The sequence below is a fragment of the Lissotriton helveticus genome, chromosome 9 (genome assembly GCF_964261635.1).
Source record: "Lissotriton helveticus chromosome 9, aLisHel1.1, whole genome shotgun sequence".
Taxonomy (NCBI): domain Eukaryota; kingdom Metazoa; phylum Chordata; class Amphibia; order Caudata; family Salamandridae; genus Lissotriton; species Lissotriton helveticus.
The window spans coordinates 1165650933-1165678400 of NC_136070.1; the positions used below are offsets into that span (position 1 = coordinate 1165650933).

Here is a 27468-nt window from a genome sequence, read left to right on the forward strand (position 1 = left end):
AGGCAAACTAAGGCCCTTGAAAGGGTGTTCTTACACCGTAATTGATTCACAGAACGGGGAGTATGGGAGGTTCGGTAAGGAATCTGCGTCTTGATAGAATCTCCACCAGATAAGGCATTACCAAAGATAAGTAACTTGCTCAACTGGTAGATACTTCTGGCCACAGATTCCTTAACTTAGAATAGATACCCACGCAATACCTCCCCGAAGGTAGGACTGTGAAGCTAATAACATTGGAAAATCCATCAGTACTTATCAGGCGAAGTGCCCGTTACGACAAACTTGACTGTCTAGACAGCCCGCAGTGCTTGGTAAACATGTACAGGGAGGCCCTCCCTGCTGCCTGGCAGATGTCCATATGGCGCACATTGACGCAGTGGTCGCACCTTGGCTCCAGTGGAGTGAGCCCGCAAGCCCTCGGGGGCTGCTTACTGGCCAATAAGTAGCAGATTCTAATGCACAGGAAAATCCACCACGAGATGGTTCGCTTCTGTACTACCTTCCCTTTGTTTGCTCCCACAAATCCCCCGACAAGTTGCTAGTCCACCCGGAATTCTCTAGTACAGTCAAGGTAGAATGACAACACTCTTTTTGGATGCAGATGGTGGAATCTCGCCTCCTCTTTGGAGGGATGAGGTGGGGAAAACAAAGTAGGCAGGGTAATGTTCTGGCCTATATGGAATGGAGTCACAACCTTCGGAAGAAGGGAGGCACGTGTTCAGAAAACCAGCTGGTCAGGATACAAAATGATGCAAGAAGGGTGGGCTGAGAATGCCAGTAATTTGTGGACCCTCCTGGCGGATGCTATGACCACTAAGAAGACAGTTTTCAGAGATAAGAGCCTAATAGAGCATATGTGGATAGGCTCCAGTGGTGTACATGTTGGAAACGGCCCTTTTTGCAGGGTTATCCCCAATCTTTTTGCTTCTTTCTCCTATTTGTTCCCGACCTGTGTTTGCTGGATATAGGACTCTGGGCACTTTACCACAGCTGATCAGTGCTAAAGTGCTTACACTCTCTGTGTAAATTGTTATAGTGATTGGTTATCCATGATAGGCGTATTTGATTTACCAGTAGGTCCCCAGTAAAGGGCACTGTGTGTGCCAGGGTTGGTAACTCAAATGCTACTAGTGGGCCTGCAGCACTGACCCACATGAGTAGCCCTGAAAAGATGCCTCAGGCCTGCCACCGCTGTGCCTGTGCGCAGTTTGTTAACTGCCATGTCCACTTGGCAAGTACACCCACTTGCCAGGCCCTACCCTTCCTTTCTCTTACACATTGGGCACTCCATGGCAGGCACCAGTTACCTCCTTGGGCAGGGTGCATTGTATGTGAAAGGTAGGACATATACTGGCGTGTGTAACATGTCCTGATAGTGAAATACTGCCAATTTCGTTGTTCACTATTGAAAGGCTATCTTGCCCCATAGGACAGAATGGGGAATGCTTTTTAACATTTTACAAGCATATCTTCCCATAGGGATAGGACCGAAAAATTGAGTTTGGTATCCCTGAACTCATGATTTAATAACACATATTTTTAGTAAAAATGGTTTTTAAATTGTGTGTTTGAAAATACCACTTTTAGAAAGTGGCTATTTTCTTGTTCAACCATCCTGTACGCCTCTGCCTGTTTGTGGATAGACTGTCTGGCTTTGGAGTGACAGGGGCTGGGAGGTGCAGTGGCTCCAGGAGTCTGGATGGCTCAGCACTAGGCTGAATAGGCCTGATCTGCATTTGGAGTGGTGGAAGGAGTAGCACCTGTACCTGAATAGGGCTGTGCCTGCCTTCCACAATGCTGGCGCGGCCCCCCTGTGTTGTGTCTGGAGCCAAGGCTCACACTGATAATGGATGTTGTTGTGCACTTGCAGAGTGCCCCCCAGAACTAGTTTGAACTGGGCTCAGAGCCCCTTGCACAAATAGAACAAAATATATTTTGGGGTATAAGTATTAGACATAAATCCCCTAAACTTTAAATCATTCCTGGAATTCAAGAGGAACCTTTGCCAAGGAGATGAGCTGGAGAGACTGAGGAGAAGTACTGCCCTTGCTGTGTGTCTGGGGTTGGCCTGCAGTTACTATTTCTGCCAAGGAAAGGAGAAGGACTTTGCTGTGTGATGTGTCCCCTGCTTGAAGGTGATCTCTAAGGGCCTGAAGTGAACTGGCCTCCTGTTCAAACATCTCAGGGACACAAAGACTTCACCCCAAACTCTACTATTGTGAGTTCTGACCTGCCGGTGCCTGTGCCAGTTTTGGGCCACTTGAGGTTGCTGCTGCTGTTTGGGAGCTGGAAGAGAGAAATAACTCAAAGAACTACATAAATCGATGCATCGCTCTTCTTGCGGCTGTTTTTCCGACACATCTTCACAGCGGAAGAAGAATTTCCATGCATCGCTGCGCCACTGCGAAAACCATTGCAGCGCCTGTCAGTGCTGCAAGAATCAACGTATTGAGGGATCACGGCTGAAGAGAACGACGCAGTGTCGCGCAACACCATTGCATCGATCGCCGACGCATTCCAGATTACCATGCATCGTATCTGTGTGGCAAGTGCTTCCGACTCATCACCAGCGGGCCGGAACTGGCACAAAGAATCAACGCATCCCTCCCCAATAAGACCGGAATCGAGGGAACCCTTCCTCTGAGTGCAGCGGTACTTTCACATCCCCGTCTCAGGAGTGTTGTATCTCTTTGTTTTCTGACGCCGCAGCTGTTTGGCTTGGTGAACTTTGACGCAACTACAGGTACTCTGGTGAAAAGTCACGCATCCATAGTTTTCTATGATACAAGTTCGTGAAATCTGTTGAAAGTCATATTTTAATTGTGTATGTTGGATTTTTGTCGTTTTGGTCTTGTTTAGTTTAGATAAAGATACTTTATTTTTCTAAACTGGTGTGATATCCTTGTGTGGTGTTTTCACTGTGTTACTGTGTGTTGGTACAAATACTTTACACATTGCTTTGGGATAAGCCTGTCTAGTCGTGCCAAGCTACCAAGGTGCTGAGCAGGGGTTATCTAAAGTGTGTTTCCCCCTTACCCTGACTAGAAGCAAGTGTCCCTATTCGAACAAAGGTACCTACCTCTGCCAACTAGAGACCCCCATTTCTAACAGTACACATGAGAAAAGTGAAAACCAAATTGAAGTCCCACTAAGGCATTTTGAATGGCAAGGGGGAAACATATGTTGCAGGCTTTTAAGGACCCTACCCGCTATGGGTGACTTAAAGAGAGAAGGCAGCATCAGAAAAATGAAGAGATAGCAGAAAGGTAATGCTTAACTGGACCCAGAGAACAGCCCTGCTGGGAAAAGGATATTACAAACAATAGAACTTGAGATAGGGGTGTATGAAGGGGGTCGATGTTGTGGTAAGCACACCATGACACATATTTGTCCCAAATGCAGGTGTATACCACCTCAGTGTAGGGATGCCTGGCTGCCAGACTAATGTTTCAGACTTTGGGAGGAGGGTCAAAATCTGTCAAATGCGGCCGCTCAATCTGCAATTTTGACCTCCCTATGAAATGGACTAAAGTGTGACCTGCTCACCACTTGGGCCCAGCGACACAAAAAACTCCTAAGAGGTCACTTGGCTATACTGCTATAAATGCAGGAACCCATGGTAATCCAGAAGGCCTCATTCTTTGTAAGAGAATCAGTCAGTTGCCCACTTATGGATGAACTGCACTGGACCAGACTAAAGCCATGGCTAGAGAGAGACTTGGAACTGTGGAGGTTTTCCTGGAAGCCTAGGAGCTGCAGAAGAGAATTTCATTTTGCCTTATAACATGGTAAGTTCTTATTTCTGATTCCATTGACCTGATTTGAACCATTTCTAGGTCTGGCTTGACAATGCAGCTGTCCAAAAGACCTATTGTTACCAAGCATTCAAATATACATAGAGTGGATGATGAATCCACCCAGAGGAGTATTTCTCGCAAACATCATACTAATGGCTTTTTGGTGTATCATTCTATGAAGTGCTTGAGCTACAATGTATGAGGGACTCCTTTAGATTTCAAAAGTACACTGAACCATCACACATTACATTAATTAGCTCACAGATGAGTTCTACACAGAAAGCAATATGTTTTTGTTTTATTTCTCAGTTCTGCAAGTACTGAAATGTTTCGCACAAGACTCAAAATTAAAGCCGGAAATATTTATTTTGCCAAAACTTGGTGTCTTACTCATGTTTCTCCTTTTTACTAAACTGATTTGGAAAATATATTATTTGGTTTTCTAACTGTACTGCGTTTTGGAGGGGCTTAAATATGTAACACCCACTTCTCTTTGTAATAACCTATTGCTCTGGGCCATAGCTACAAGGAGTTGAGGTTGTCTCAGTAGCGGCTGCTCCCGAGCAGAAGAGCTTGGTCGGGGAGAGAGGGGTACAAAAAAAAAAGATAGAATACTTACCTGCAGGCCAGCCGGCAACCCACTGCCTCTCCTCTGTCCTCTCCTTCTGTGAACCAGAAGCACACAGGCGCCTAGACTCCCTAGCCAATCACGACGTTGCTGTCACCAGCATGACAGCAAAGTTGTGATTGGTTTGAGTGCTGTGGTACCGAGCTCAGATAGGGAGTGGGAGCCAGTGCATGTTCTCCACCGAGGCTGTGCAATACAGCCAGGTGGAGACATGCTAAGTGCACACAACTGTTTGCCCGCCCAAGACGTCCGGCCAAATCCTCATGCACACTTAGGTGCACTCACCATCCTTCCCCCTGCTGGCTTTGACAACAGCTAAGCCCAGCACAGAAAATTAAAATGATAATAACACAGTGTTATTAAAATTGTATTTTTCCTTTTTTTGCACTGCAGAAAAGCAATGGGGCGATACTCCTTAGCGGAGGTTTTCTAACTTAAACTGCAATTTGGCATAGCAAGCTTATGTATTATTAAGCGGGTGAGTTACCCTCTCCCACATTAATCTTTTACATTTTTAAACTAAAGTACTATTCCATTGTGTACCCATTTTATGAGTTACAAATGTAAATAAATAAAGGCAATAAGTAAACGTGTACTCTAAGATAAACAAATAAGGTTTAAAACAATGAGACTGAAAAGCTGACAAAATAAAAGATGGACAGGAAGAATAAATGATGAGGAATGAGATTATTTCATATTCCACAATGCCTACCGTTAAGTGTTTTGCCATTCACGCCCCCAACCCACTGCGCTGTGTATTTTTTCAGCATCATGCTTTGAAACATTTTTAAATAAACGAACAAGCATCAGTACATGCTCCGCCGACGTTTAAAATCCCAATTCTACAAAAACTCAAACTGTGAATACAATAATTTTATTTACGATTTCATGATACTTCAGATGAAGAAAAGTAAAGGATTAGCACAAAATATTTACCTGACTTCATGGCTGAAAAATGTGTGCTGCTGCTCAATGTTGAACAGTAAGGGACTTCATTTTTTATCAAAACTTCAGCAGCCATCATGGGACCTGTGTTGACAAAGTATACATTCTTATTATTTCAATTTTTAACTGGTTTGTCTTTAGGTACTAGATAAATACATCAGGCACTCATGAAAGGGTGGACTGGAAGACACCATCAGCCCAGGACAGGTCAGAGTGCAGCCCAATTCAAACCGATACCCCATTTTCTACTGTCAACATCACTTCACCCCAATGATCTTGACAAGAAAATAATGACTACTATAAACTCGCTGACAAAAATACCAACGCTCTCGAGGTTCTGTTGATCTTTTACACGCGGTGCTGCCATTGCGCGAGGTGTAGTGTGCTTCACACCAAACACTGCATAGCCAGATCATTGGCGCAGTGCTTTAAATGGGCCGGTACTCACCGGTACCGGGTACCGACACTTTTGAATTTTGCCCTTGATTACCGTAACTTTTCCTTGGACGAAGAGAGTACGGGTACTCACGGGTGAGCAAGGCATGGTGAGTAGAATGGCACTGGCTCCAGTACGGTCCTGCTGTGCCAATCACACGTAGTAGTAGTGTGACAGGGCCTGCTCGCTGCCAGATCTCGTGACCCGTATAAAATCAAAGACTACATGGCGTGCAGCACAGTGGGCCAGCGCGTGGTTCGAGCCAGAATGAGGCGGGGAATGGAGCGACAGTGAGGCACGGCGGATGGCAATCACGGTACATGATTAATGAATGTAAGGTTTTGTAAAAACAAATGTATTGAATGTTGTGTGTGCGGACATGGGTGCTTGTATGTTACTGGGTGTGCTTGCATGCGAGTGTGTTGGGTGCCGTGTGCACTTAACTGATGTTTAACAAGTGAGGCATTTTTTGTTCAAAAGAGTGCTATATCGTGCGGTTTCATTCTAAGGTTTCTGTTTAAAGAGCCCACACTATTTGCTAATGTGCATGATAGAAAAATAGGAAATGTATCATCCTATTAAATGTGCGTCGAACCAAAGCATCACCTCTAATCCCACCACAAACCCCACCCCTAGCCCGCGACTCAGTTTGAAGAGTACCTGCATTTATTTTTCCCCCCGTTTAAAGCACTGATTCGCAGCGACCCCAAGCCATCTACAGGGGAGGCGGGTGATGCACGCGTGCCCGTGGCTGTGCCTCTTCTTGTCGCACGCACCGTAGCTGCCTCTCGGAGGACCTCTGGCAGTTCTTAGAAGCTGCATCTCCCTGTGGGCCCTGAGTTTACTACTTAAATGCAGAGCTCATGAACACACAGGTAACACTGCTCATTGTGTAAAATAACGAGTGGCGGTGCCCAAAGCACTGATCAGAAGCCCGGTGCTAGAAAATATGTTGGCGCGTGGAATATCAAGGCTGCGTACTCCTGAATCCACCGTAGGCCTCTTTAATCCACTGCCCTTAAACGCACGCTTTTAGTTTTTTGGTTTTTTTTTTCATGCTGATTTATATAGCGCGAACTCGACCCGAAGGTATTGGAGCGCTTTACATGTTCCACTCCAGTTTGCGTGTTTTCCCTCTGTTGCTCTTGGGAATTGTCTGATGAGGAAAAATAAGTGCTGGTCCCCAAAAACGAATGTAGGTGACCCACACTGGCAACAACCGGCACAAAAATTGTTGGACGTTTCATTTTCCACCTTCCTCTCCAAGAGGTCCACACCTCTGTTGTGACCAGTGAGGAACATAGACTATCAAACAGACAGGAGTGCCAAGGTATTTAAAACCAAGGATGACCAATGTCTAAGTAAAGCTCCAAATCTGCTATCAAGGTGCATTTATCTCCCTTTTTCCTAGGAAAACCATTTGCTCTGGAAAGGGGTGTAGCTTGGTCAGTGACAGTAAGGTTACAGAGGTGTGAGCTTCCGATTTTCCAAACAATCACGCAGGCATGTAATGTTATAATACATTATAGGACAAGCAAGGCAGATGAGAAGGCCCTAAGGGCAGGCACGCAATGCCCATTGGCAGGGCACAAGTCCTATAAAAAGAAGTGAGGGTACTGACCAAGTTAGACACTGCAAGTGACATCATGACGGGTGCCATCACAGCACATGACGTCACAATGTAGCGCTTTAAAAGAAATAAAATAGTGCTATTTAAATTATTTTTGTAAATAATAGGACAGACCACGCCCTCTGACAGTCTTACAGTGTCTGCACTTATATACAGGGACAGAACAAAGACAAAAGCATGCCTCCCTTAAGTACCAGTGAAGAGATAACAAGCTGTGTGCCTTTGTTTCCCTATGTAGCATTTACATTTGTGTGAGGTTCCAGGCCGCCGCCAGTCAAGATATTAAGGAGGCCTGATGGCCCTTTAACTTCGGCCTGGCTGGAAGTGGGAAAAAAAGCCCTCTCGCTGCCTGCACGTTGCTGCTGGAAATGGAAAGCAGACCATGCGCAGGGACTGCTGAACGTGTCCCGGTGTCTTACACCAGGACAAGTTCAGCATATTTCTACCGGGCCCAACTTCTTGGCAGGGGGGATGGCATCCACCCTGTAAAAATAGTGGGTGGACGCCGTGTACCTGCGTGTACCCCCGACTCGTGCCCTGCCCATTGGGCTAAAAGGGCTTCAGCCCAGCCACCCCCGCCCCCGTTGTGTGTGGCCGCCTGGGCTGAGACAGCTTCCCGGGCACACATACAGCGCACCGGAGTACATCACAGGTCTTTACATGACCATTTGCTTGTTAATGAGGCTTTGTTGTTTTTTCACCTCTTATCAAATGTGTGGGTAACATCTTTCTCTGAAACTATTGCTCCATTGATCCTGAAGGCTGCCAACTTCACCATCGTGGGGGATCTGAATTTACATTTGGAAGACCCCCAATGCATGACTAGTAAAACCTTTTTTGCTGATTTAGAAGTTCTTAATATTCTATTGTGCAATTCAGGACCTACACATTCCGCCGGACATTTATGGATCCTGTTCTCTCAAACCTTTCATTTGACTGTGAACCGGCCGCTCGTCCTTTGGAATGGTCGGATCATATGGCAGTTAAATTCTCTCTCTCATGCACTAAGATCACAGCATCTGATGATGCTGTTACAGGAGAAAGGTGACGTTGTTGGGGCAAGATCAACATCACTGACTTTAACTTGCATCTGTCTGATACCTCACCGAATGTTAATTCATCTCTTTTTGTGTTGGAGGCGGCAGTCTCCAAATGGTTGACTAATGCAGTTGATAAATTTGTTCCTTTGGTGTCCATGCATTCTCTGCCCCACCGTCACCCGGCGGCATGGTTTTCAGAGAATTTAAAAACGATAAAATCCCAATGTAAGGTACTTGAGAGACAATGGAGGCGTTCCTATTCTCCCTCTCGGAAGGTGACATATAGGGTGGCTCTTAGAGATTATCATAAACAGTGTATAATAGCTAGAGCTACTTACATTGCCAATACTGTAACACATGCCCAGAATTGTCCCCGCACACTTTTTTCTGTAGTAAGAAAACTGACAGGTGCAGACTCTACTCCCGCCCCTCCTGTTCTGAATGAGGCACAATGTAACTCTATTGCTGACTTTTTTGTCACCAAGGTGGAAGGTATTTACGACTCTCTGAGTCTTCTACCTTTAAGCAAAGAATTACCATCTTTGCTTGTGCCTGTTCAAAACAGTCAGTCTCCCCTGACAACCAAACTAACTGAGTGGCCGCTTTTTGATGATGTTTCTTTTGCACACTGCCTCGCGAGCATCAAATCCGTCTCTCCCCATGACCCTTTGCTGGCTAAAATCTTTAAACAATTGGACTTGAACCCTCGTCGTGTGGTGATGAAGCTCCTCATCTCTTCATTGATAGAATCCTGTGTTCCACAGAAGTGGAAGCATGCAATGGTTATCCCTCTGCAAAAAAAGGCTGGAGCGGATGTCTCCAATTTATCCAACTTTAGGCCTATTTCGTTGCTGCCTATTTTTTCTAAAATCTTGGAAAGGCACATTAATTCACAGCTGACTCTCTTGGTAGAGAGTTCGGGTTTTTTGCATCCATCGCAATCCGGTTTCAGAGCGCACCATTCCACAGAGACCACACTTGGGAGTTAATGAGAATTTACGGCACGGTATCGATCGCGGGGATACATCTGCACTTATCCTTTTGGATTTAAGTGCGGCGTTCGATACCGTGTCCCATTCCATTCTTCTCACTTCTCTCAAATCTCTGGGAGTTGGGGGTTCAGCTCTGGCTAGGATAGCCTCTTTTTTATGTGATTGTACCTTCTAGGTTTTTTTCAGCCAAAGCATCCTCGAAAATATGTGCATCGGCGTACGGCGTTCCCCAGGGGTCTATTCTTAGTCCATTACTATTCAACATCTATGTTAGACCCCTGGCCACTATTGTGGAGGAAGCCGGTTTGACTTTATTCTCTTACGCCGATGACACACAAATCATCTTTTCCCTCTCTAACAGGGAAGGTAATAACATCGCGGCTCTTAAACAGGGTCTGACTCGAGTGGCAGAGTGGATGCAGGAGAATTTCCTCAAGTTAAATGGGGATAAGACCGAGTTTGTGATCCTGGGCAAGGGCAAAGATCTATGGGGCCCTCAACATTGGCCCGAGAGCATGGGTCCTACCCCTCAACCAGTTGCTCAGGTTTGCAATCTCGGATTCCTCATTGACGAAAAACTCACAATGCGGCAGCAGGCCGTCAGAGTGGCTTCTATTTGTTTTGCCACCTTACGATGGCTTCAAAAAATCTTATGGATGCTTCCGGCCTCGACACAGAGGACTGTGGTCCAGGCTTTGGTAATATCTCGCCTAGACTACGGGAATGTCCTTTATCTTGGTGCCGATTTAACAACTGTGAGTAAACTTCAGGTCGTCCAAAATGCGGCCGCACGGCTGTTACGCAATGTTCCTCGGAGAACATCTGCCTCTCAAGCCCTTCGTGATCTGCATTGGCTGAGAATAGCGAGCAGAATTAAATTCAAGGCCTTATGTTATCTCTTTAAGATAAAACAGGGCTCTGCCCCGAGGTACCTACAGAATCTCATTCATGCGTATAAGTCCAGTCGCATTCTGAGATCCTCAGGAAAAGGCGATTATATCGTCCCTAGATTTAGGTTAGTGAAGATGGGCGGCCGCTCCTTTTCTCATCTAGGCACTAAACCTTGGAATGCCCTGCCTGTGACCCTGAAGCTGGAGACAAATCTTCTTCGCTTCCGAAAGGGATTACAAATTTGGCGTTTTCAGCAGTAATTTATGCTGTTTTCTTCAGTAGCCTCATTGATAGATGCTTGGTAGTTCATTCTTCTTTAGTCTATCCCTTGGCGCCGGGAAACCCACTGCGGGTAGCCATGCGCATTATAAGTTTAAATAAATAAATAAAATAAATAAAATTAGAGCCGCTGCATCTCCACTCTGCCTTTTGCTGGAAGAATTAGCCCCCCCCACCCCGAATTTGAGGAATGCGAATTGGAAGAAGTACTAAGTGAGAGAAAACACAATATTTTGTAAAATATGCATGAGAACTTACAAGACAGGGAGAGTGTATTGTGTGTTTTGGTCTGTGTAAATGTAAAAATGTATTCTGGAATCCGTCAGCTCTCCATACCCGACTGAAAGCACCTGTTCCCAACTATTTATGAGAACATACATTTATTTGGGGGCAACACTCCACTCCCCCCTCGAAGCTACGCCTGTATGGACCCACTCTCCTCGCCTCGCTAAACATTCTGCAGCTCTCTACCTTAACAGTACTTTATTTGTAAAACAGTAAGTGCTGTCACGGTGCATACATGTTTGCCTTTTGTGCATGAAAAAATTCCCTCTGGGCCCCGTCTCCTCGCCCCTCTAAACATTCTGCACCTCTCGACCTTACCAATACTTTATGTGTAAAAAAGTGAGTTCCAGGTCTATTCTCAGAAGGCTACTGTAGCTTGCCCCACTCATTGCCTCTGAAGCCCTGCCAATGAGAGCACCAACACAAATACTAACTATCACACTCCTACAAGTGAGGCAATTCGGAATAACCAGAACACCCAAAGCTGTGAATATGGCCTGAACTGCTGGTATTATCAATTATTCACGTACATTGAAAAATTACGTATATTGAACTGTTGTGCTCACCTCAAAAATCTATATGCAGTGCTACCATGTGGTGGACTGTCAAAAGAAGCGGGTGTTGAGAATTAAGTGCTGGTGCCAAGCAAAATTCCGGCTTAAATGAAGAACTAGACAATACCCATTTCTTTATAGCATGCGCCATCACTCTGCCCCGCTACTACGTTATTCCTCTAGTCCTTCTCTCTACAGTCCTAACTCCTGTAAACATTACCCCCTTTCTAAACCCTGTCCTCCTCTTTTACTCCCCACCTACCCTACCATTTCAAACCCCTCTTACCATCACCATCTCCTCATACCTTTCTAATCTCCCTTCTCCTACCCTCTTTCCTCCTAATCATCCAGTGCGCATCATATTGATGACCTCTTTTTAGTAATTCCAGACAGCATCAACTCCCTACTACCCCCACTATCCCACTCATAAAATGCACTGTGCCCCTCAATGCAGCCGCTCGGTTAGCATCCTGACCCAGAAGACTAGATCATATTATACAAATACAGGTTAAAGTATTTTATAAATGGATATAAAATTAGTTATACACATATTAATACCTCTTGTCTTCTTTCGCCCAGACCTAAATTTGTTTCCACATCTTAAATTCAGAATATGAGGTTCATCCTCCAGTTTAATTCCTCTTTCTCACTTTTATTTACTACTAAACACCAACAGCCGCATGTTACTAATAGCTTCCATTTCTCCAACTTGCTCATCTTGCTCTGAATGAGTGGCCTCTTTATTAAAGTACAATCAATGAAAAAGAACCATTTAATAATCAACAACCTAAATTATTGACTCAAAGTCCGACATCCTGTTCAGAACCGAGATCTGACTAGGAGACAACATATTATGATCAATCACATGGCCATACCACACGGATCCTCCCCCAAATCACCCCATAATAATGCAAAAACACTACATTATACTTATTGGACTTCCACATTTAAATTCAATTTCAAGGAACGACCTGGGATACTCCCACAATTTTGCAACCAAGAGTCCACCAGCACCACAACCCCTCACTCCCAAGCTTTCAGCAACCTCACTGAAAACGAACCTGTATCTAAACAATTAAGAACCTGGAGTAATATCTCAGGAACAAGATGCCTAACAACAAGCCTACTACGATCAGGATTAACATGATAAATGGCACAACAGGGCAATGGTCTCTGGCTTCCTTAAAATAAGCTCTCCAAGTCCAAGCTGAATCAACTGGTCCTCGTCAGAACCCTGTATCGAAAGTTTTCTGTTTTGACAGATTTTTAAATAAAAAATACAGACAGAAAACTATTTGTTTTCCTGTCTGTATATATTTGTAAATACAGAAAAATACAGAAAATAGGCCTTCTTTGGATGATTTTTTTCTATTGTCAATAATGAGTGCCAGGTCAGTAGGTGTCCAGTTTGAGATGTAGGGGAGATGAAAAAGACAATAGATCACCCAATTAAGCGTAATTAAGTGCAGATCTACAGTTATTTATGCTATTTTACAATTCAAGTGTTTTTAGATAATGCTATTGCACTGTATACTGCTGAAACCTTTTGGACATTTAAATGCGAGTATACATTTATCAGTTAAATAAATGTGGAAAAATACCCACTGCAGCTTTATTTATACAGAAAACACAAAATGAAAATAGATAAATACAGAAAAAAAGAGCAAAAATAAATATGGATAAATACAGATGACAATGTCGAAAAAATGAATACCATAAAACCAGGAGCCCTAATTATGAATCAGGAAAGTCTGTGTTAGAAATGGAGGTCTCTAATTGGCAATGGTTTGCACCTTTGTCCAAGTGGGGACCCTTGCTTCTAGTCAGGGTAAGGGAGATACACGCTTAGAAAACCCCTGCTCACCCCCTTGGTAGCTTGGCACGAGCAACAGGCTTATCTCAGAGGCAGTGTGTAAACCATTTGTGCACACATAGAGTAATACAGGGAAAACACTGCAAATGGGCATCACACCAGTTTAGAAAAATAATCTTTGTCTAAACTAAAAAAGACCAAAACAACAAAAATTCAACATACAGTTCTCAAGATTATGGGGCCGATTAGGATGGCGGACGGACTTGCGTCCGTCCGCCACCCCTGAGTAGGAGGGACCGTCCGCATGGGCAGCGGCGGTCCCTCCATGGCAATTAGGATGTGACCGCCACCCTGGCGGTCACATCCTGTATGTTTTACATTGCGGCGGGTGCTGCTTGAAGCAGCACCCGCCGCAATGTAAAAAACGAAAGCTGTGCATTTGCATGCACAAAGCGGCAGGCACCGCGCGGTGCCTGCCGCTTCGTGCACGCAAAGGCAGGGGGGTACCATAGGTACCCCCCATGTGCACCCCCCACACAACCTTCACCCAGGGGGCCCGCAACGGGCCCCCAAAGTGATTGTCCGTATGCTTTTCCACGGCGGAAAAGCCGCCGCGGAAAAGCATTACTTTCCCTACATCCTAATATGGCTGGCGGTGTCTGATAGACACCGCCAGCCATGTTAGTGCTTTTCCGCCGTGGTCGCCTTCCGACCGTGGCGGAAAAGCGGCGGAAAAGCGGCGGACACATTGTGAGACCCACCAGCCATCCTGATTTGGCGGTGGGTCTTTCAGGCCTCCGTGGCGGATTTCCCGCATACTCCGGGCCGGCGGTGGCTTCCGCCGGCCCGGAGTATGCGGAAAATCCGCCATCATAATGACCCCCATGATTTTTAAAAGGTAAAAACAGTTCTGTCCATAGCAAACTATAGATGCGACCCTTCCAACTCATAATACTTTGGATGCGTCAAAATCATAAGCAAAAATATCAGCAGGGAAGGTGATGCATCAGTGCCATATGCACAGGGAAGGAGATGAATCAGTTCTTTGCTCCAGGAGAGGTGATCCTTTGGTTCTTTACTGCCACGCTGTGGAGGTGATAGGTGGGTTCCTTACTGAAGAGGATGGGATGCATTGATTTCTTACTGTGGGGGGAGGTGATGCATCGTTTTCATACGGCGGCCCCGGCGTTGTTGTAGACTAGGCGCCCCTCGTGCGATGCGTGGGGAATCGGGGAGGCATCGGCTCTCGATGCGGTGTCGGCAACCGCGCTGCATCGATCTCTCCAGTCACGGTCCTGATGCGTCTTTTCTTGCAGCCGCACAGCAGGGCCTGCGTCAGAGTCAGTGCAGTGAACTCAGACTTCGGAGCGTGGCGCTGTTTCTCCAGCCGCGGGCGCTGCATTGGTTTCTTCAGCGGCACATCAGCGATGCGTGAAATTCTTCCGGCGGTGTTGCGTTGGAAACAGGTGCGGATGCATAACGCTTCTTTAGTTGCTTCAAATTTTCTCAGCTCCCAGCAGCAGGACTACCTCCAAAGGCCCAATACGGGAACATGCAGCTCTTGGCAGGTCAGAACTCCCAGCAATGGAATTCAGGGGAGCTTGTGGGAAAGTCTTTGTGCCCCTGAGACTTCAGAACAGGAGGCAACCTCTACTTCAAGCCCTTGGAGATCTTCTTCAAGCAGGATACACAGCAAAGTCTTTGTCCTCTCCTTTGCAGAAATAACCACTGCAGGCCCACCCCAGACAGCACACAGCAAAGTGGTAGCACTTCTCCTTCAGCTTTCCCAGCTCTTCCTCTTAGCAGAGGTTCCTCTTGAGTTCAGAGCTATTCTAAAGTTCTGGGCCCCAATATTTAAACTGCATTTCTCTTTGTTCTCTTGTGGCAGAAAGGCTCTGTGCTCAGTCCAAACCAGTTCTGTCCTCTCAGGCCTAGTCAGGTGTAAGGAAATCTCCTCCCCTACTCTAAATGCAGACCAGGTCTATTCAGCCCAGCCCTGACTCATCCAGAAAAGGCAGGACACACCTCTACTCCCCAGTGGCTGTTTACAGAAAAATCAGATCCTCAGCCCCTATCACTCCAAAGCCAGACAGTCAATCCACAAACCAGCAGAGGCGCACAGGATGGCTAGGCAAGAAAATACCCACTTTCTAAAAGTGGTATTTTCAAACACTCAATATAATAATCATCTTTACTAAAAGATGCATTGTTATATTCTGAGTACAGGAATACTAAACGCCACCTTCTTCCTTGTCCCAATGGGGAGTTATACTTATAACATGCTATAAAAAACTCCCATTCTATCCTATGGGACAGATAGCCTTTCCATAGTGAAAAACGAAGTTCACTTTCAGGACATGTCACACACACCAGGACATGTCCTACCTTTCACATACACTGCACCCTGCCCACAGGGGTACCATGGGCCCTTACTTGTAATAAAGAGAAAGGTTAGGGTCTGGCAAGTGGGTACCCTTGCCAGGTCGACATGGCGTAGAAACTGTGCATGGACACTGCAGTGGCAGGCCTGAGACCCTTTTAAAAGGCTGCTTGTGTGGGTGGCACAATCAGTGCTGCAGGCCCACTAGCAGCATTTGATTTACAGGCCCTGGGCACACACAGTGTACTGTACTAGGGCCTTTGCAGTGAATCAAATAAGCTAATCATGGAAACACCAATCCATAATAACAATTTACACGGAGAGCCTGTGCACCTTAGCACTGAATACTAGTGGTAAAAGTGCCCAGAGTCCTAAAACTAACAAAAACAGGGTCAAAAATAGGAGGCCAAAAAGTCTGGGGGTAAACAAGCTGAAATAGCAAGGTCTAACACAATCCCCTTCCAGCTTAAAGCCAGGGTAGGTTAATCAATCCCATGATGGATGTCCCTGCTTGCGGCAATAGAACCTAGACCAGGTCCACAACAGCGGGGCATGTTCTGGTTCTACGTCCTGCTGAACCCAGTTGGATCGTTCTGTCTATACTCTCAGGTCCCACTAAGCTAACCCTTGGGGAAACCTCTTTCTACGCAGGGGACCCCATCTATGCAGCACCTAACCATAGCTTGCTCACAGGTGTGACCCAGCAGGCAGATAGTACCTCCATGGCCAACACAGTGGTGTGGCCCAGTCCACCCCAGCGGATTGACTCCTGACCCCCCAGGTGCCACTCTGTCCACCAGGACAGCTAGCCACAGTGGCCACTGACAGCTGTCAGTGCTGAGAGCCAGGCCCCAGCCCTTTCATGGTTCTCTAAACCCGGAGGCGTCAGAGAGTGGGGGGCAGTATCCCCAGGTGCCTGGCACCCTTGGTCCACTCCCCCTTCTGCCAGGTCAGGGATGACTTCCTAACACTGACCAACCAACCCAGGGTATGTACCCTGAACTGGACAGGAAACAGGGCTGGGCTCTCCCACACTCTGTCCTCCTCCCTGGGGTTCTGTACCCTCCCACCTGGAGTGGTTCCCTCAGATTCCAGAATTGTCATGGCACCTGTGGCAGGTGTCCTGCGCATTTTGCCCACCAGTTCAGGTGTGTCATACTGCAAGTAGTATCCCAGACTAGGGTCTGTGCCCTTAGGCTGGGCAGGGGGCAGGGGTGAGGCTGCTTCCTCCCAGCCCCCCTACTGGGGTCCTGTACCCTTCCACCTGGAGCGGTGCACCCAGAAGACAAACCAGGAGGGGCACTGTTAGCAGTCCGCGCATCCTACAGGTCAGGGGGGACCCTGAACCTGGCCATCTCACCAACTGCGACTTGAACCATCGGAAACCCTGTTCAGGAAAAAGCTTAAAACTCACCTTTTCAGCAGGTAGCCTTTAATGGGACGGGGGGCGGCCACTTTCACTTACTACAGCGCGGGGACACGCCAGTGGCGTCACCAGGCGCTCTACAAATGCCCAAATAATAATAATAAGTGTCTGCACCCTTATCTGGACCGGAGTCTGGCAACCCAGAATTTCCGGGGGAATACACCTACCATCCCACCCCCAAGGGAAACACACTCCTCAGGCGTTGTGCAAGAGTCTGCCTGGCTCAGGTCTCCAGCCTCCTGTCCCCATGACAGAGCATCAAGACCGCCCCCAGGCCAAAAGTGGCCTCACCAGGGTCAGTCCTGGGGGGCTCTGACCTCAGAGCTGGTAACCCCTTACCCACTGGTCCTTCCACTGGGGACTGCATCTACCCGTCACTCTGGACTCATGCACCCTCCCAACTAGAGAGGTGCTGGCAGATACCACAACTGGTGGTACGGTTGTTACAGCCACCCCCCTACCCCCACCCTTACCTGATACCTTGGGATCCCCCTCAGGGGATGGCTTCCCATTACAGACCAGGCCCCTCTCCTGGTGTTCCCTCAAGGAACCAACCAGGCCTTAAGACTGGGTTTCGCATACAAGACAGACACAGATACATACACAGACACAGACACACACAGACACACTCTTTAGAAAAATAGCCAATATTTATCTGAATAAAACAAGACCAAAACAACAGAAATCTAACATACAAAAGCAAAAATATAACTTTTAAAATATTAAATGCAATTGCAGTTCCTTACAATCAATTGATGCGCAACGTATCTTAGATGTGTTAAAAGCCAAAGACGATACGAGGTGCAGGAGAGGTGAAGTGTCGGAAAGGCCGGTGATGCGTTGGTTCCTTACTGTTGCAGGGGAGGTGATGGGTCAGTTCATTAATGTTGGTAGGGGAGGTGAGGAATTGCTTCCTTACTGCCACAGGGGAGGTGATGCGTTGTTCTCGGCATGATGCGTCGGTTCCTTATTGCAGTGTGGTATCGATGACGAAAGCAGCACTCAGGGTCGGTGCGTCCATGATGCGTCAAAGTTAAGTCACGCTAGGTCAGTTTCACAGAATCGAAGCAGGTGTTGCGTCGGAGTCAGAGCAGTGCGTCACGAATTTCTGTGATGTGGGGAACTCACGCAGCTGTGATTCCTCATAGGCGCTGCAACAGAAAGTTTGGGCCTCGTTGTGAGCTGCGGTCGGTGCATTGAGCGGAAACCACGCTTCAGTGCAGGCAGTGGCGATGCGCCAAGTTTACAGGAACACGTCAATTCCGAATTACGCTGTGATTTGGCACCAGCTCATGCGTTATTCCACAGTCATGTAGAGTGGGCTGACGTTTCCCCTTATCACATTATATCAGTGAGGTCAACCCAGTGAGGTCAACCCCACAACCTCAAAGACAATACCCCATTAAATATGTGGCTAAAAAACAAGTTAGAGGTATACACACACACAACATGAATACCAAGGTGCAATAGAGTTGCATCTCTGCTATGGATAATGCTTTGTTTCCAGTAATGAAACCTGACCATTCATATAGTCTAGTATTAGGTTACAAGTACCTGAACACAGCTACATGTACATTCATAATACAAAACAGTCATATAGCGACACTAATGAACAACATAGTACAAAAAAAAATACAAAACAACTCTAGACATCTCTAATTGATTTTACTGCCAAAACACAGCATCAGGAAGCAGGTATTTGATCTCATTTAGTGCTTTTGGGTCTCAAAAGCAGTTCTGCCATTTGCTTCAAGGGCATAAGAACAACTTATTTTTGGGATACAAGGTGTCAAGTGAAGGCAAAAGCCTAGCAACACATTTGCTCAAGAAGTGCACTTTTACAATCCCCAAACACCTTGAAGAAACTCCAATCCATATTGGGTTTTCTGAATTTCGGCGGAACTTACATTCCAGACTACACAGATTGGGTAAAACTGTTCTACAACTTGATACATTTAGACCTTTTAAGTACACATTGGAAAACTAAAAACACACAACTCTTACGCTCAATACAAGCTGACATGCTAGCTTCAAAACACTTACACACATGTATGTAAACACCACCAACCTGATGATCTGTATAATCATGGGTGCATCAGGGTATACCAACGTTTCATTCAACACAGGTGACACTGTACCAATTGCATATAAATCGCATTTATACACCAATGTTGAGATGTATTTTGCACCGACAGAAAAGATTCTGATGGACGTGCAGACTGCTGTAGTGAGCGAAAGTTCTGTGGCTCAGGGAAAAGCATTATTAACTCCAGTTCCATCGCCTGAGAGGCTGTCACAAAGGGCAGCGTTACTAATGATTAGGCTTTAAATCCACAATGGATACCTACACACAGACACTAAGTGTCTACACAATGCAGGGGGCAGAACTTAATGCTCCAATTCTGGCACTTGAGGTTACGGATTCCCCACACATATAGTGTATGATTTGGTATTGTTTCCAGTCTTACAAGTACTTCGAGTACTGGAGCCAGAATGGATTCAGAGATTCCAAAGGGTACACATTGAAGCACAAACAGCTTTGAGGACAAGTGGCAAAACTCAAAGTTTTTTCCACAGATGCATGTCATACATACACTGAGTCATCAGCGTGTAGGAGTTCCATGGCTTACGAAGCCCCAAAAGCAACAGTGCAAACTGCTGCAGTTGCTCCAATTATTCGTTCAAGCACTAGGATATATGGAGACATCATGGTGGCAGTCAACGCTGCATTACCGGAGCAGCGTTCCCTGTAATTATACCTGCGTTGGGCTGCGTCTACCTGGTTAGGGAGTGTCCAGAGGAGCATGCCCACATTGTGACTCACTGAGGAAAGTGCATGAACACGTTTGCATTGCTTTTAATACACATGCTAGTAGCACACATTCTAGCATGTCACAAGGAATGTACAAAGTCACCCCATGTTCTATTATCTACCTGTTGTGATTTGCTCCTTTTTCTCCCTAACCAGGTAGACGCAGCCCAACGCAAGGGATAATTACAGGGAATACTTTTTTCTGTTAGTAATTCCACTAGACTGTACACTTGACATTGCCACTAGTGAGAACACTTTTACGTAGACAGTCAATACTTTAGATATTTGCTTTATATTAAGTTTTGGTCCTGAAGAATCGCTAGTTAATAGACACAAGCGAGAAACATGTTGACCGAGTAAAAGCACCAACTGGAACGGAATTCGCTACTGGAAGCATAACATTCCAGCGAGTACCTTTCAGGCTTATTTTAATTAGAGCAGGGGACCCCCCGGAATAAATTCTCTCATGGCACCCCTAGCTTTATTTTAAACTCACACTTACACGTCTACGCTCTCTTGGCCCCACACCCGCACTTCATCTAAACGGCAGTTGGATAGAAGATCTCCGCTAAAGAGCCCCTCTTCGAGGTGTCGCCCCTTGGGTATTGCACTGCCGACCCAACGAGGAGCAGCCCCGATGATGAAGCATGACACCTGAAAGGGTGTGTGAGGGCATTACATCCAACAAAATGGATGCCCAACGGTAGGACTCTCTGAGACCTTCCAACATCCTACACACTACTTTATTTAGAGCATGCCTTACACCATACCAAATGATTTTCCTGAACAGATCTGTGCAGCAAACGTATTGTCTTGGCCAAGCTAAAAGATATGAACGCGCCAAATATTCCCACATTTACAAGATTTGCAGATTGATAACAGTTCAGAGATTACACAGAGGAAACATTAGACACCATGCTTCGCAATGGCTCATACAATTCATCAGGTACCAATCACGAGGGACGGTTAGTGTGTCCGTGGAATATTAACGGATGTTAGGCTACTTTTTTGGGTGACACCAACAGGTTTAAAATCAGTAGGACTGACCCACTATATGCGCAGATACAACACTTGGGGTGGTAACACCTTACAATGTTGGGAACTTATGCCTAGATTGGCTAAAAACCTCAACATTGTGTCAGGTGAAACAAAACTTGTCCTTTCTTTCCAATGATTTGGGATTACAGGACGTTTTACTAGGTCCCAGAAAACAACATCAAAAGCACTTTCTGTAAGCAATAGACAACGAAGAGCAGAATATTTGACAGCAGGAAGCTGCTGAGAGATTACGCAAAATTGACAGGGAAAATTAAGAAACGGCTCTGTCAGTAGTAGATAATGGTATGACTACTCTATCCACCCGGATTTACTCTCCAGGTAACACAGTGTCATCTGCAATTGACATCCTACAGAGTGACAGGCCTTATTTACAACATGGGCAATCACACCTTAGGGCTATTATGTTACTGAGCTAGACTATACAGATACTTCGTGCTTGTAGCATTCCATGGCAACACCGTAACGCCACAAGCCTGATTTTGCCTTACAATCTCACAAAACAACAAATGATCACTGCAAAGAAGGATGCAAAATATATAGTGTTATACATAGAGAAGCTAGAGAAACTACCATTCACTGTTGCAGAAATACCGTCCATAGATTGGCTAATCCACGAGTTTATTTCTCTGCTAATTTCAACATTCTACTTCCAATACTTCTTACAACATTATCAAGTGGGCAGATTTGTAGCGCTAGGAGAGAGGTAAGTACAGGTGTCATTGATATTACCTTTCGAATTCCGTTTTTGGAAAAGGTAAACTAAGGTTTTCTTAGCAGAATTGACTAAGTACCTTAGGTCATTCCTCAGTGTGCATGGAAGTTTCGCTTCATGGCGCATGTAATGGGTTTAGGTAGGGAAAACTTGTCACGCTATTTGAAAGGTTCCCTGGCTACTGTGATCCGTCCGGTTTTCAGATTACTCTCAAATAGTAGTTACTTGATGCTGAATGATCAAGGCTGCTGTGGGATGAGACCAGGTGTTTTGATCATCTGGCAACGGTCTCTGCGGTTGTGACCTGTTTCCACCTGCCTAGAAACTTAGGAATGCAACGCTTTAGACTTTAACCTCTTCGGTGCATCGGACGGCCCTGCGCATGCGTCAACTTCCTCTGTACCACGGCGGAATTTGCGCCGCAGCGAAGCGGTTAATGAAGCTTACAGGTCAGCGCTTTGATACTTTTGTTTTTTGATACAGCAAGAGTAGCACAATTTTTTAAGACAATTGCCTCCGGGTTGGTTAGCACCTTCCAGATAGTCTTCAGAGTTATTCCATCATTCATACACTACGTGTTTGGAAGCATTTTTGGAGGCTTACCGCTTGTCTCCTAGGTGTTAGTATTGTGCTTTTATATTTTCTGCTCCACAATGGATGTTCAATCTTGAGGTCAAATGCAGATAGCAATACCACACATGCTCCTGTCATGAATGCATGATACAGTGCTGTGCTTTCGGCCTGTATGGCTACACTGCGTTGAGCCTGTTTTCCGCTGTCTGCTGTGCACTTTCAAATGTGTCCTGGACATTGCCCTACTGGTGGGACCCTTAACGGCTCACTTGTACTGTTGTCCTTCGCGCTTGCCATTGCTCCAAAATGCACACTATGGGACATCTGCCTTTTAGGAAAGGGGGTGGCTGGGCCCCAGAGACTTCCCTGAAGCTAGGGGACTCTATCACACATTGCCCATCGCACCAGGAGGCATGTTTGCGAACACGTGTTAGGAAGGGGGAGCAGCCAAATCGCACTACAAAGAGCTGCTGCACTCCTGTCCTGCGGCTTTTTGGAAAGGGGGTTACTGGCCCGAGAGACTGCCGTGTAGATAAGAGTATTCCATCCCTCATCACCCATCATGCCAGGAGGTATGTTTAATAACACCTGTGAGGAAGGAGGCATGATCTAATCATGCTACAAAGCGCTGCTGCAGTCCCGCCACATGGGACGTGCCTGGACCTAGGGCAGGCCCATCTTGTGCCTGTCATCGCTAGGAGGAGGCTGGGCTAGGCAAGCCCTCTGAGAACAGCAAGGCTAGAAGGTATTTGTGTGTTCCTCTGTACATCTATTTGATATAAGCAATAGTACTTGACATGGGAACCTTGCGCGTTGTCTGACTGTCGACTGGTGTGGTTGTGGTGTGCTGTTGTTCTTTCGCACCCCACAACTGGCAAACAATAGACTTTGTAGTGGACATCCTACTTTTTTTTGCCCCGCCTTGCAGGCAATGTCAGTCTCCTCTCCACCCTGCTGGCCTCTGTGATTGTTCCCTCCCGAGATGGTCAAATGGAAAAACACCTCAACAGACACAGGGGGCCTAACATCATTTGCTGTCCCGAAGGATCTAGTCAGTATTGACCTTTCCACGTCATCAATTCTCTCATACCTAACAGCAGCTATGGGGGCAATCAATGATATAATCAGTACAGTGGAGAAGAGGTTGGGTATTCACTCTGCCCTTATGAAGTCTGCAGTTGCCCCTTTACCCGGTTCTGAGCCTATTAGAAATATCGCTACAGGGATAATTGTTGGGATTCGGGTAGATGGGGTCACTGATGCTATTTTTATTACAGATGTTCAATAAACAACAAAGAGGGAGTTACACCTGGGAAGGTATACTCAGCCTGAGTAGAGGCTAGTCTGTGTGTTAGCCACAATCCAAAATGAGGACATCCTTTGTCCTTAAGAAGACCCCTCACTCACCAACCTAGTTGGTGACATGCTTCATCATCGGGGTCCCACCCGGACAGCCGAATGCCATCCAGGTGTGCTGCGACACCTGATTACAGTGGAGCGGGTTTGGTTTTTTTTATATGTGAAAGGGAAGAGCTAAGTGTTATTAAAAATATCCGGAACTGCCCACTTACGTGATTTATTCTGGGGTGTTTCGGATATAATAAAAAAAGAAAGAGAGCACCTGTTGCCCAATTAGGAGAGCTGTCGGTGAAAAACTAATGGTCGTGTGGGATAAAAGATATGGTCTACATGTTTCTACCTATGTGTCATATTTAACAGGTATTCGTCAGGACCTTAATGTGCTTACGGGACGGTATGCGCACGCTAAGGCGCACCCTATCCTCGTAAGTGTCAGTGGGAGAAACAAAATGAATCTCCGGATAAAAAGTTTCTTCTTTAGTTTGTGGAAAAAACTAGGAGCTTTTGTATTCAATGCTCCATGAGCCACTCCGTGATCGGTTTGTAATCCCGTTACGATTTGTACCAGGAGGATGAGGCGCCGTTCACACCTAAACCGCCACCGCGAGTGCTCCATTGAATACAAAAGCTCCTAGTTTTTTCCACAAACTAAAGAAGAAACTTTTTATCCGGAGATTCATTTTGTTTCTCCCACTGACACTTACGAGGATAGGGTGCGCCTTAGCGTGCGCATACCGTCCCGTAAGCACATTAAGGTCCTGACGAATACCTGTTAAATATGACACATAGGTAGAAACATGTAGACCATATCTTTTATCCCACACGACCATTAGTTTTTCACCGACAGCTCTCCTAATTGGGCAACAGGTGCTCTCTTTCTTTTTTTATTATATCCGAAACACCCCAGAATAAATCACGTAAGTGGGCAGTTCCGGATATTTTTAATAACACTTAGCTCTTCCCTTTCACATATAAAAAAACCAAACCCGCTCCACTGTAATCAGGTGTCGCAGCACACCTGGATGGCATTCGGCTGTCCGGGTGGGACCCCGATGATGAAGCATGTCACCAACTAGGTTGGTGAGTGAGGGGTCTTCTTAAGGACAAAGGATGTCCTCATTTTGGATTGTGGCTAACACACAGACTCGCCTCTACTGAGGCTGAGTATACCTTCCCAGGTGTAACTCCCTCTTTGTTGTTTATTGATATATCTAAGGGGACAGGGAGTCCCTCTCCTGCCTTTTTAGGCGAATACCCTTTCTCTCTTTACTGATTACCTATTACAGATGTTCACCCATCGGAGTCTAAGTCTGTGACAGTGATCAGGAATTCCCTGGTTGATTGTGGTCCCCCGGCATCTAAACGGAAAAAGGTTGCAAGCCTGATGCAGTTGTGATGCAGATAGGGCCCAAAGCCGAAGGCAGACTTGCACTTTCATCAACCATAAAGAGCTATGGTCATAAATCAACTAGTGATCCCACTGTTAATGTTAATTTTGAGGACTTTGCTTCCAAGGTCTAATTAATGATAGACTCAGCAACAGCAGTTGGTAAATGTCTTTAGAAACTATCCACTATTGAGAGCAGTCTAAATAACTTAATCTTATTTTGTAAAGCCAACATGTCAATTCCAGGTGCAGTGTCTGGCCCCGTGAGCCATGCATCTTGGGGGACAGGGCAGACAGGGTCAAAGTTAGTGAGGGAATATATTCAGGGTTCTACAGGTGCATCTGGTTTACCTAATGATGAAATTCTATCGCTCCCCAAGTTGCCTTCTCAAAGTTTACTTGTATCTGGATGTCAGGCAAACTTGCCCGCCCAGCCCTCATGGTTGGATGTTTTAGGGTACACAAAGTTGTTGGCCTATTTGTGTAATTTCAGGAGCAAAAAGAACAATTGATGGACAGAATGCAGAACAATGTCATACATTCACCCCAATACAGAGATCTGGGCCTAAATCCATCGCTTTTTTGCTCACCATGCCATTCCAGTTTGGACCCAGCCATATGCAAATCAGTCTTGACCCTGCACCCAATGGGAACAGTCCAGCTCGAACTGGTCTTCCCCGGACTGGAAACAAGCATCCTAGGACCAGTTTCGGGCTTTCAGCACTCATCAGCCAGAATAGCTTGACTCCAGTTGCATGGAGAGCATGGGACCCACATCTAGGCATACCCGTCCCACTCGGGGTGACAAATGCAAAAAAAACTATTGATGGACAGAATGCAGAACAATGTCAGACATTCACCCCAGCACAGAGATCTGGGCTTAAATCCATAGTTTTTTTGCTCACCATGCCAACCCAGTTTGGACCCAGCCATATGCAAATCAGTCTTGACCCTGCGCCCAATGGGAAACGTCCAGCTCGAACTGGTCCTCCCTGGACTGGAAACAAGCATCCTTGGACCAGTTTCGTGCTTTCAGCCCTCATCAGCCAGGATAGCTTGACTCCAGTGGTATGGAGAGCACGGGACCCACGTCTAGGCATACCAGTCCCACTCGGGGTGACAAATGCAAAAAAACAATTGATGGACAGGATGCAGAACAATGTCATACATCCACCCCAGTACAGAGATCTGGGCCTAAATCCATGGTTTTTTTGCTCACAATGCCAATCCAGTTTGGACCCAGCCATATTCAAATCAGTCTTGACCCTGCGCCCAATGGGAACAGTCCAGCCTGAACTGCCAGGCCAGCTCCTCCCTGGACTGGAAACAAGCATCCTAGGACTGGTTTCAGGCTTTCAGCCCTCATCAGCCAGGATAGCTTGACTCCAGTGGCATGGAGAGCAAGGGGCCCACGTCTAGGCATACCAGTCCCACTCAGGGTGACAAATGCAAAAAGATCAATTGATGGACAGAATGCAGAACAATGTTATACATTCACCCCAGTACAGAGATCAGGGCCTAAATCCATCGTTTTTTTGCTCACCATGCCATTTCAGTTTGGACCCAGCCATATGCAAATCAGTCTTGACCCTGCACCCAATGGGAACAGTCCAGCTCAAACTGGTCCTCCCTGGACTGGAAACAAGCATCCTAGGACCAGTTTCGGGCTTTCAGCCCTCATCAGCCAGGATAGCTTGACTCCAGTGGCATGGAGTGCACGGGACCCACGTCTAGGCATACCTGTCCCACGCGGGGTGACAAATGCAAAAAAACAATTGATGGACAGAATGCAGAATAATGTCATACATTCACTCCAGTACAGAGGTCTGGACCTAAATCCATAGTTTTTTTGCTCACCATGCCAATCCAGTTTGGACCCAGCCATATGCAAATCAGGCTTGACCCTGCGCCCAATGGGAACAGTCCAGCCTGAACTGCCAGGCCAGGTCCTCCCTGGACTGGAAACAAGCATCCTAGGACCGGTTTCTGGCCTTCAGCCCTCATCAGCCAGGATAGCTTGACTCCAGTGGCATGGAGAGCACGGGACCCACGTCTAGGCATACCCGTCCCTCAAGGGGTGACAAATGAAAAAAGAACAATTGATGGACAGAATGCAGAACAATGTCATACAGTCACTCCAGTACAGAGATCTGGGCCTAAATCCATCATTTTTTTTTTGCTCACCATGCCATTCCAGTTTGGACCCAGTCATATGCAAATCAGTCTTGACCCTGTGCCTCATGGGAACAGTCCAGTCCGAATTGCCAGGCCAGGTCCTCCCTGGACTGGAAACAAGCATCCTAGGACCGGTTTCGGGCTTTCAGCCCTCATCAGTGAGGATAGCTTGACCCCAGTGAGACCTGGCTTGGCAGTTCGGGCTGGACTGTTCCCATGAGGCACAGGGTCAAGACTGGTTTGCATATAGCTGGGTTTGAACTGAGGTGGCGAAGTCAGCTAAAGAATGATGTTG

General features: G+C 46.4%; 1 protein-coding gene across 2 annotated transcripts in view; it reads right to left on the minus strand.

Moving 5' to 3' along the window:
- The window catches only part of PTPDC1 (protein tyrosine phosphatase domain containing 1), a 353990-nt gene that overhangs the window by 133020 nt on the left and 193502 nt on the right, over nucleotides 1-27468 (minus strand). For both annotated transcript variants that reach the window (XM_078661619.1, XM_078661618.1), the window contains exon 5: nucleotides 5362-5454. In XM_078661619.1, coding sequence (XP_078517745.1) covers nucleotides 5362-5449 — 88 coding nt within the window. In that variant the 5' untranslated portion in view covers nucleotides 5450-5454. The remainder of the gene's footprint in view (nucleotides 1-5361; nucleotides 5455-27468) is intronic.